At 35.4% G+C, this 11,605-nt stretch overlaps 1 protein-coding gene across 1 annotated transcript in view; it reads left to right on the top strand.

The window, feature by feature from the left end:
• The first annotated feature begins 522 nt into the window (after positions 1 to 522).
• The window catches only part of LOC108978800, a 58,528-nt gene continuing 47,445 nt past the window's right edge, over positions 523 to 11,605 (top strand). The window contains exon 1 of the mRNA XM_018949258.1: positions 523 to 2,838. Coding sequence (XP_018804803.1) covers positions 699 to 2,838 — 2,140 coding nt within the window. The 5' untranslated portion in view covers positions 523 to 698. The remainder of the gene's footprint in view (positions 2,839 to 11,605) is intronic.

Below are 11,605 nucleotides of genomic sequence, written 5' to 3'. Positions count from 1 at the left end.
AAAAAAAAATTAGTTAATAAAATTAGTAAAACAAAGTAATTATTTAAAAAAATCGGAATTATTCAAATAAAATTATATCTTTACTGATATAAAAACAATATTAATAAAAAAAATATATATATGAAAAATAAAATTAAAACAAAAGTAATTTTTAAAACTTAAAACATCAGCTTTTATTAAAAAAAATATTATTATGAATTTTCGTATATTTCGAAATTTGAAAAATTATAAAAAGTTTGTATAACTGTCAAATGTGTATGCTCAAAGACTTTTAAAAGAGCCTGCGAACGCATTTTGAAAACATTTAATGGCGTTTATTGAACGTAAAGAATAATGTTTTTAAGTAATCGAATTCAACTTCGTACTAAAACGCAGTCAGCTTGCCAGCCAAACGCCTCGTGTGCCATTTATCCCTTATAAAAGTTGGCATAAAAAAAAAAAAAATTAAAAAATATGTAATAAAAATATTTTTTGAAATCTCCTTCTCCCCACAGCAGGTTATGCATTAAAGAGCAAAATAACAAAAATAAAAATAAAATATTAAAATAAAAATAACAAAGCAAGAATTGTGCAAAAGAAACGCGAAAATGCGAAAATCTATTACTCAGTGAATGTGTAGCAACAAAGCAAGGGCATAAATAGTGTTTACACGAAGAAAAAGAAGAAGAAGCAATTTTGCAGTGAAGAAGCAACAAATAATGTCAAAAAGTGCCACTGAGCAATATCAAATCAAAAAGAAGCGAAAACACAACCAAAACAAAGCAAAAAACAGCCAACAAGTGAAGCAAACAAACCAAATTTGCAAAAATCAAACGCGATTTCAACAAAATAATAATAAATACAAAGTGTTTAAGAAAAATACAACAACTACTGGCGACGCTCTAATCAAACAAATAACGCTCACTGAATTCTGTCTGCACCAGCAGCAGCAGCTACAACAGCAACAATATTTGGAATACTTATTTAATAACAACAACAGCAGCGTAAATTTAGCGACGCCAACAAAAGTAATCGTCAACGCCAAGAACGTCAATAGCGACGTTGTTGCGACGCGTCAGTGTGCGCAGTGCAATAAACTTGATAGCGACACTGTAACGCAGCGTCCGTGTTGCTTACGTGACCACGCGCAGGTGCTGTTACTAAAGAGCAAACCACGCCTAAGTGAATACAACAGCAACAGCAACAACAACAACATTAGTCGTATTCTAATTAGAAGCAAACGCAACGCCAATAGCAGCATGCCGCTCTCACAAGGCTTCTCCGCGAAAGTGTGCGTCGGCGGCGCAATAAAGCGTACCGCGTCCAAGCCTGCGCTGCCACGCCAAGTGGAGGCTGCGAAGCGCAGTAAATCAACGGTGGCTGAGAACTTTACACGTCTGGCGCCGCAGCGGCATCTACATGCGCGTCACCACGCCAATGACGGCAGCAATAATAAGTGTTTAAAGGGCGGCAGCGGCAGCAAATTCGACAGCGCGTACAAGTGCACGACAACAGCGCTGGGCGCGACGGCACTACTACTGGACACGGGTGCGCGCTATACGTCCAATATGTCTACCGATCTCACGCCTAGCAATAATTTACAGTTTTACTATTTGCTAGCGGAGTCGCTGACGCGTTACGGTAGCCTCTTGGAGGCATTCGATGTATATGCATTTATAGCCAGCGAACAGTTAGATAGCTGCATACCGCTGGATCGTCTCAATACATTCGCGAGCGCGCTGATAACGTACGTGCGACAAATGGGCGCGTCGGCCAAAGACAGTAGTCAGGAACTATTCGCTACCTCGGTGGTGAGCGCGAATAAACTCTCCGATAGCACTGCGCTAGAGTCCGCATTGAAGGTGAAGTATGAGAGCAGTTCCGCCGGCTGGAGCGCCGGCGCGTCCGGTGTGGTGCCATGTGGCATTACCGCAACTACACCCCCAGTGCCAGATGCGGTCGTGGGCGCGGGCTTAACGGACATGCATTCGCCTACGCGAGAACTATTACGTGTGCCAAGTCCGACGCAAAGCGAGGACTACGATCCCTTGCTTTGCCCGCTCTGCAATGACATCTTACGCTGTCCGGTGACTACAAATTGTGGACACACTTTTTGTCGACTGTGTTGCGATACCATAACGCAATGCAACATTTGTCATGCGAAATTTCCGCGCAGCAGTCACGATGACTTTGTCTCGGAGGTAACGGGTGGCGCGCGCAGTTACGCGAACACGTCCAGCTCGACGCTCACCACATTAACAACTGSTACAACATCATCGGAGGCGGCTTTATCAGTTGCAAGCGCTTACTTGATGCCAGCGCACGTAGCCGCGCCGCGCTTGTCATCATCACAACAATATGCGTCCACCTCGACGTCGGTATTTACAAACATTTCCACTTATGCGCCAACTGCTGTGAGCAACACGACGTCGTCAAGCAACGATAATTCCTTGCTAAGAAGACGCCTTCAAGCACGTACCTCACTTGGTGCTACCGGTAGTGGCAGTGATGGATTGGAAACAACTGTTGCACCCACACGCTTGCAGTTGCTGCCGACGCCGTCGCCGACGCCTACGCCGCCAATGACCGTGACGACGGCAACTGTTGCTTCAACAACGGCCACGGCCACCACAACAATGGCGTCATCGGCGTCGGGTGGCGGCGCTGGCATTGCGGCCTCACTAAGTGGCTCTGCGGCAAATATGAAATTCATGCCAGATGTCTTAGTGCGACGTCTGGTGGAGAAATGGTGGGGAGCCGACCTGCAGGCGAAGAAGAACAATGAAACCGCCGCCAGCTACATGCATATGCATCTGCTAGATGACGCGTTAAAATTCTGCAACGCCAGCTTGGAGAAATGTAAGTAGTTCATTTTTATATACATTACTTTAGCTACAGTTTATTGAAAATTTATCTCCAAAGTCAACTTTTGACTAAAAAATCTATTTTAAAATATTTTGACAAATCCGTTATGGAATTAAGTTTTGTGGAATTCAATGCATTGATTATTATAAAAACTAATTTTATCTCTGAGTTAGATTATAAAAATGTCTTAAGCTTCCAAAGCTTTCACTCCAGGCTCCTAAGCTATTTGAAAAGTTTCTCAGTTTTTGTAGATAATATTTCTTTTATTCTCAACTATAACCAAATTATTTTTTGATGGTGAAACTATCACTTAGTGAACTCAAGCTTTAATTGACTTTGAGCTTTCACATGGAGCTTCCATCCACCTTATTAGGTATTCTTTAGTTTAAAAATGGCTGTTGTACTATTAAATTATTTTTAAGCTTCATAAATTTTTATTCAAAGAATGCACTTGTAAGCTTTCATTTCAACCTTTTTGCTAATATTCGATATATAATTTATTAAAAAAATTCAGAAAATTATAATTTTTCCAACTCATGCTTTCATATGCCTTGAGCTTTTTTACGGAGCTTTCGCTTAGCTTTCAAGTGTATTTTTTAGAATAATTTAATGAAAAGAACATTTTAAAGGTTATTTTTGATATTTTCGTAATTATTGAGCTTTCTGAACTTTCATTTTAAACATCCGTAATTTTGCTTTTGTAGACGAAATTATATGTGTTGAATAAACAAGTGGTTTTTATAGGCTGCTTACAATATCTTTAGAAGTACAGAGCTTTTTGAGCTTTTATATCGATTTTTGATTACAATTTCATTATTCGCTGACATTGTTAGTCAGTCGTTTACCACTTTGAATTCGTTTTGTAACCATTCGCTGGTTTAGAATTCTTAATCACAGTGAACTTCAAAATAGATGAAAGCTCGCTGAACTTTCTGTTGAAATTCTGTTTATAATACGCCTGTCTTCACCAATTTCCCCGAACTGCGTTCCAAAGTGATATTTCATCTATTCTAATAAACACTGATAACACTTTCGATGTGCTTTTGAGATGAATCATCACGTCATTCGGAAAAACATTTCGTTGGAAAAGTCCCTAATGGTTTTACCAAATTGAATTGAAATTCTAAACACTCCATAAACACCACATCAATCACTTGGCGTTGAAAGTTACGCAAATGTGGAAAAAGCATGAGATATATGGTGAATGGTACAAACATACACACAGAGACACAGATGAATTGTGTAACACTTGAATGTAAAAATACTTATCAGTCGCTTGCTTGTCTTCTTTCGTGCTTATCAGCCTATTCGGCTGGAAGTTTACTCATCTACATGATATTTCAATCTGTATATTTTTGTATGTGTTGGTGTACGTGACAATCGCTGATTACACGCAAACGTAAATATCGGGAAAATCGATAAATGCGCTAAAGTGCTTGCCGCTTTGCTGCTGTTGTTGACAGTTTACTCTTGTCACTTTACGCTTGGCGTTGTTGTGGTGATTTTCTTTTTTCACCTTTACTGTTGTTGTTAAAATTTTCCTTCTGGCACTCCACATCTACCACCCATCCTCCAGCACACAATGTCAATGCTGATGTCATGCGGTGCACAGTTAGCCAGCAAGTCAGTCAAGCCAGGCAGCCTGCTGTCCAACAACTATGCTCGTATATATGAGGCTTAGCATGCTTCACTCAGGCGACGGCAAACGGCAATGAGCAACAAGTAAGCTATAAATGTCATGCTTGTAATTGTTGTTGTGCTTGCGTGTGAGAATATGTTGCTTGTGTGTGTATATATGTATGTGTGCGCATGTGTATGCTTAGGGGCATTGGCAAAAATGGCAAACGGTAGCACCCCATTGTAAATTCTCCGTTTAATACTTGATTCCGTTATGCTCGTTCCATGCGTACATATACGCTACATATGTACGTATATCTGATACGTATGTATATATTACATACTTACAGATTATTTTATTGGATATAAATTTTATATAAAGCTGATAACATGCCATACTTGTTAGCATCGCGGAATGCTGTAGATATTTTCATACACACATACTTTACATACATACATATATATAACATATCTATGTATATATTCTGGTTTATTTATATGTGAGTCTATGTTATCTACATATATCTATCTGCATACTTGCATTCGCACCACATCAGAGTATGCCTTGCTCAACGATCTGTGCGCTTTGCCTTAATCTGTCTCTTATACACATCTAGATGTGTATAAGAGACAGCATACATATATATAACATATCTATGTATATATTCTGGTTTATTTATATGTGAGTCTATGTTATCTACATATATCTATCTGCATACTTGCATTCGCACCACATCAGAGTATGCCTTGCTCAACGATCTGTGCGCTTTGCCTTAATTGACCATAAATTTCTTCCGAATTCGGGTCAATATTATTGGTCTGACAGTTGAGCTATAAAAATTCCTATCAGTGTTGACATGCAATGACTTAAAGTTGTGTGTGTATGTACAGTGAAAACTGAATTTAAATCGAATTGGAATTTTAGTCAATTTCAGCACTTCCGGAAATATCTAGTTAAGAAAAACATTTTTTTAATAGCACGAAAATACAAATTATTTTTCTCTAAGTCTCCCTCTCACGTCTCTTCACACTTTTATACGTTGACAAGTGCATTTTTAAAGCATAGAAGGGATGCTATAGTAGCCGACATATTAGCAGCTACTTTTAAGCATTATTCCGTACGAATATCAGTAAAACTGAGGAACTAGTTTGCATACAGGCGGACTATCATCATACTGATCCTTTACATATTTACTATATACTTAGAGTCTCCGATAATGTTACAAACTCATACCTTCTTTTGGGTGTTACAAACTTCGTGGCAAACTTAATATTTAGGGTATAACTAGATTATTTTAGAATCCTAAAAATATGGACTCAGAAACTTGTCTCGATTTATGCAAAAATTTTCAACTAAACCAAACCCATAACTCAACCACTAAAATTCTATGGGCTTCAGCACAACATAGCAAAATATATTACATCCACTATTGACATCAATATCGATAACAAAGCTACAGGAATTTGTTAGACCATAAATTTCATTGCTTCCCCACTTCAAACCAAATGCCACAAAAATGTATATATATATAACTTTCTACACATAAGTGCATATATGTACCTAAATAAATGACCACATCCTTGCTTATCCTGCCGCATGTACGACAAATTATTGGCCACAACGGCAACAAAAACAACATATATAAATGGTACAAGTAAATGAGCGAGTCTGGTATGCTGTCGCATGGTTGTACAGCAATGCGGCAACAAGCACTACTAGCATTTATACGTACATATAAATTTAAATTCATTTACGGGTCAAGGCCTGCCATTGGACAAAGTGCTGTCGCAGGCTGTAGCGTGTTTTTTCTTGTTTTTTGTATGCATGTAGGTAGCATAGCAGCCGGTCAAAAGGTGACATCATGTGGTTTGTGGCTATGCTGCCGCATTATTTTGAAAGCAGAACTGTGAAATACATTTTCAAATTTATATTTCAATTTTCGTCCACACACATGGCTGCTTTTATGGCATTAAATATGAATTGAATTGGTTGTCAGTAGCATGGAAACTTGTATATAAACTTCGACCAAACGCATATACATATGTTATATAAAGTTGTTTTTTTTTTTTTTTGTTTTTGTTTGTCAGACTATGCATGTGAAGTGTTCTGCTGCTGCGTCGACATTTACAGAATTTAAAGTCATTTGTCATTTCGTGCGAACGTTGCCACTATGAAGCTTAATAACTTAATCTGGTACAATGATCAGCGCGTCAACGTGTCTATCACTTATACGCCTAGTAGTGCCAAGCACGAAATTCCGCAAGCAACAAACAAACGCACGGAAAAGTGATTACAAATGAAAAATGTACCACACGGGAAAAGCGGTGGTATTTTGAGTTAAGTAATATTTATAAATGATCTTTTAAAGAATGCGAAAAAAAATATTTTTCAAAATCTTGGATTTTTGCCTAAATTTATTGATATTTTTTACAGAAATTTATTAGAGCACACTTTTGGGTTAAAAAAATAATTTTTAAAATAGTAATTATTTATGTATATTACTTAATTTCTTGCTATGAAAGCTTGTAAATACTACCGAAAATCCACTTTCGTGATCATTTGAGGTGTGTGACTTAGCTAAGTATGGTCTTTATATTATCTTGCCTACAATTACAATGATTTTTTATACGAAACAAAATATGAAAGCAATTGTCCTTTTGATAACAGTTGGTAAATTCTACACAAAATCCACTTTCATAATCGGTTGGGGTGAGTGAGTGACTTAGATTAATACAGTCTATATATTATCTTGCCTATAATTAGGATGTATAAAAGATACGAAGAAATATGAAGAGAATAAAAAGAATTCTCCTGCTAAGGGTTTGTTAAATTTATAAATTTTATAAAAAAAAATCCACTTTCTTAATCATTTGTGGTGTGTGACTTAGCTTAGACCGTATTTACTTTTCAAATTATCTTGTCTGCAATTACGATGATATTTTATACGAAAAGTTGTTAAAACATATGAACTGAATACTTCTTTTGTTAAAAAAAGCTTTCTTATAGAAGCATTATTGAAATAGATAGGCAAATAATTTTTGATACAAGGCAGTAGATATTTTAGTACCTCGTTCATATTTTAATAAAAGAATTGTAATTTTTGGTGTGCGACTTAGCTAAATACACGCTTTGTATCACCTTGCCTGCATTTAGGAAAAATATCAGTCAGTTTTAAACTTAGAAGTGCGAAATATTTCGACAAAATTGTCTCTATTAACGTTTTGAGCAAATTAGTTAAAATGAGTATAATATGTATAAGTATTGCCTAGAATTAGGATGATATTTCTTCTTAAATTTCTTATGAAAAAAAAAAATTTTACTAAAAATTTAACTCAAGTGGGTCCATAAAAAAATTTTATTACGATGTATATTCGAAGACTAGAGTATTTGTTTGATGATCTCATTTGGGTCGTTTAGGGTGTGTGTCTTGGCTAAAATACCTTTATTTACTATATTTTAGATGGTATATTTCATAAATTTTTTGTTGATATTTGAAGATAAGGAAGACAAGTCAAATCTTCTCTCATAGTAAGATATGTCACTATATAAATATTTAGAGTTATTAAATAAGATTACTGAAAAATATACTAGTTGAAAGTATATATATTTTAGCAGCTTTTTTAAGGTTTTAGAATAGCGCACAATACTTAAATAACCTCAAAGCAATTCACTCAGTTTTGCAAATATAAAATGGTAATCTAATATTCCAGTAAGCTGCTTTCCATAACAAAATTAAGAAAAAATTCAAATTTGTTATGCTAAAAATTGTTTGGCGCCTGTGAAAGCGATTCCCCACTGGGTAGCGCGTACATACAAGCGAGCCCCTGACCCCCCCACTGATATAATGCTTTGTTTATACTCACACAATCATTTTAGTAGAGCGCGTTGTGTGTGAATTAGCGTTCCGCTCAGCGCTATTACCTGTCAGCTTGGCGCAACATGAACGCCGGCACGGCAGATGTCAGCTAATGATGACAGAATAAGCATTCGTCCAGAACATTATATTTCATCATCCGACTGATATGTGGTGTGCGGTGGTGGCAATGAACCCAACAACAAAATAATTTCACTTCTATTACGAGCATTTACGCATATATCCATGGAAATGTATATATGTAAGTATATTTGACAACAAAAGAGAATTCGGTAGTCAGCGCTTTTGGCTAGCTTAAATGCGTGCTTTAATCACCTCATGTAATTGCTTGAGCATGGTGAGAAACTGCTGACACACTGCTTAGTATGCTAGCAGAAGTTAATCACGAATTTGGTAGATAACGGAAAATCAAATGAAGAAAATCGTTAACGTCATCAAGCTGTTATCTGCTGAGTTGAAATAAATGTGTTTTTATCACAGTGTTGCTTTGGTCGCACGCTCTGACTCAGGCGTTAACTAATCTATAAATAAATACAGTTATATATTCATATAAGAATATAGCTACAAATATGTGTAAAAGACTTTAGTTGGCGCAACTTAAGGTGATATTTTTCACGCAGCAAAATAATTGATTTTATGGTTATGAGCTCTCATGAGTGCAGTTTCAATATAATTTTTTTTTCTTTTTGTTTGATATATGTATATAATACTAAGAGATGATAATAATATAAATAAAATTGCAATAATGTATGAGATCCTCTATACTCTATACTTTTTAGTATTTATTATTATTTTTTAATAGAGAGCAAGCTATTCATATTGCCAAATTTCGGTGTTTTATGATAAGAACTGCTGGTTGAAAAGTTTATACGATCAATTAAGATTTATACAAGTTTCCACCCACTTATTTACATTTTCAATACCTTCCAATAAATACTATTCGAGCCAAAAATGTTCAATATATATTATATTTTGTTTTTAGCAAAGTCGCATACCTAATATTGGTATAGTAAAGCATTTAAGGCCTTCTTTTTAAATAAAATGTATAGAATTAAATTAAACAAGTAAGAAAGGGCTAAGTTTGGGTGTCACCGAACATTTTATACTCTCGCATGATAAAGTGATAATCGAGATTTCAGGCGTGGTTGTGAACCTGTCTCTTATACACATCTAGATGCTTAAAGAAACGACTCTGTACAGTTTGGTTGACATAGCTATAGTAGTTTTCCAGATATGTACAAAAAAGATAGTAGGAGGCGGGGCCACGTCCACTTTTCCAAAAAAATTACGTCGAAATATGCCCCTCCCTAATGTGATCCCTTGTGCCAAATTTCATTTTAATATCTTTATTTATGGCTTAGTTATGACGCTTTATAGGTTTTCGGTTTCCGCCATTTTGTGGGCGTGGCAGTTGGCCCATTTTGCCCATCTTCGAACTTAACCTTCTTATGGAGCCAAGAATTACGTGTAAAAAGTTTCACGATGATATCTCAATTTTTGCTCAAGTTACAGCTTGCACGGACGGACGGAAAGACAGACAGACATCCGGATTTCAACTCTACTCGTCACCCTGATCACTTTGGTGTATATAACCCTATATGTGACTCTTTTAGTTTTAGGTCTTACAAACAACCGTTATGTGAACAAAACTATAATACTCTCGTTAGCAACTTTGTTGCGAGAGTATAAAAATTGTCTCCGCTACTAGCTTTGATTTGCTTTAAAAAAACCGCTATAATATTTCAAAAATATTAGAAATCCTTAGAAGTCAAAAATTATTCCATAATAAATGGTTGTTGTTAAAAAGAAATTATTATATACATTATATTATAGCATATCTCCAAAAGTTAGCGAAAATAATTTTAAAAGATCAAAAAGCTTTAAATTAACTTTGTTCACCCTTTTAAAGGAGCGAACTCCAAAAGAAGTTGTTGCCATAAAAAAAAAAAACATTTTTGCAAGTTCCAGTTGAATATCTGTTCAGTAGTTGAAAATAGAAAGCTTTGATATTTTTATAATGCACAACGAAATTCTCTGTGCTCCACAGAGAATATATTGTATTGCTTCGTCAGTCATTCAACCGTCTGAGTTTTATTGAGATAAAAAGACTTGTGCTAAAGAATACTTCGTTTAATGTAAAGGAACGTACTTGAAGGCATGGTACAGCGAATTTTTTGCAAAAACAATTGGAAAAGTACAGAATTGAACTGACTTCGCAAGAAAATAAAATAAATAATATTTTACCCAAAGTATTTCTTTAGGGGTCTTTATTTATGATTACAATTTCATTATTTAAATTTTTGCGGCTTACGATACATTGATAGGCGAAGAAATGGTTCATAAAATCGAAGTCTTAATTTAACATTATTATTAAAAGGTTTTTTCCCGAATTGTTGAAATTATTAAGGTAATTTCATACGAAAACTGTTATCAACTCTGGTTTAAAATCTTATTAATTAGTTAAGAAAGCATTAGCGTGAAAAATAACACAAATAAACCATATGCAAACCGTGCAACCCATAGATCCTTTGCGTAAGAATATGATGAACGTTCTCGCGTACATAACACTTTCGGTTATGATTGCCAATTAAGAGCCTTAAGAAACTCATTGAAACTTTAAGAGAATCTTCGATAACGCTTTTGGTTAACTAACTGGTTATGTAACCGATAGGTGATTTGCAGTGAATAATGTAAAATAGTACCAGAACAGGCTTTTAAATTTTAAGTCAACTATATGTGTGTACCATTACTCACCCTGTATGAATGTATGGCTATCGTCTGTTTAGCGAAACATGTCGAACACGCTGTTGTTTCAAGTGAACTGCACAAATGCTTGGAATTTCTGAAATGTTGGACTTCGACATTTTTATTGAGTGAAAGCTAAGCGAGAAAAAGAACAAATGAAATGTAAACATTTTGGGTAAACTTCTTTGTGAATTTTTTAATGCAGTTTGGCTACGGGAAGTACACAAAATGTTAGAATATTTATTAGTTTATTTATGGATATTTTCGAAGGTTAAGTAGTATTTTCACATATGTAATTTCATCAAAAAGTGTAAAGGCTTTATGAGTAATGCTACCGATATGATAAAATTTATTGAATTATGAATTATAAATATCTAAAAGAAGGCGAATGCCTTTACTTCATACTCTTTCTCAAAAAAAAAAAGAAACAAGTAAGGAAGGGCTAAGTTCGGGTGTCACCAAACATTTTATACTCTCGCATGATAAAGTGATAAGCGAGATTTCATTATCCGTCATTTACATAT

Source organism: Bactrocera latifrons, unplaced genomic scaffold (genome assembly GCF_001853355.1).
Source record: "Bactrocera latifrons isolate USDA-ARS-PBARC rearing strain unplaced genomic scaffold, ASM185335v1 scaffold_1, whole genome shotgun sequence".
NCBI classification, from domain to species: domain Eukaryota; kingdom Metazoa; phylum Arthropoda; class Insecta; order Diptera; family Tephritidae; genus Bactrocera; species Bactrocera latifrons.
This window is presented reverse-complemented; position numbering and strand designations above follow the sequence as displayed.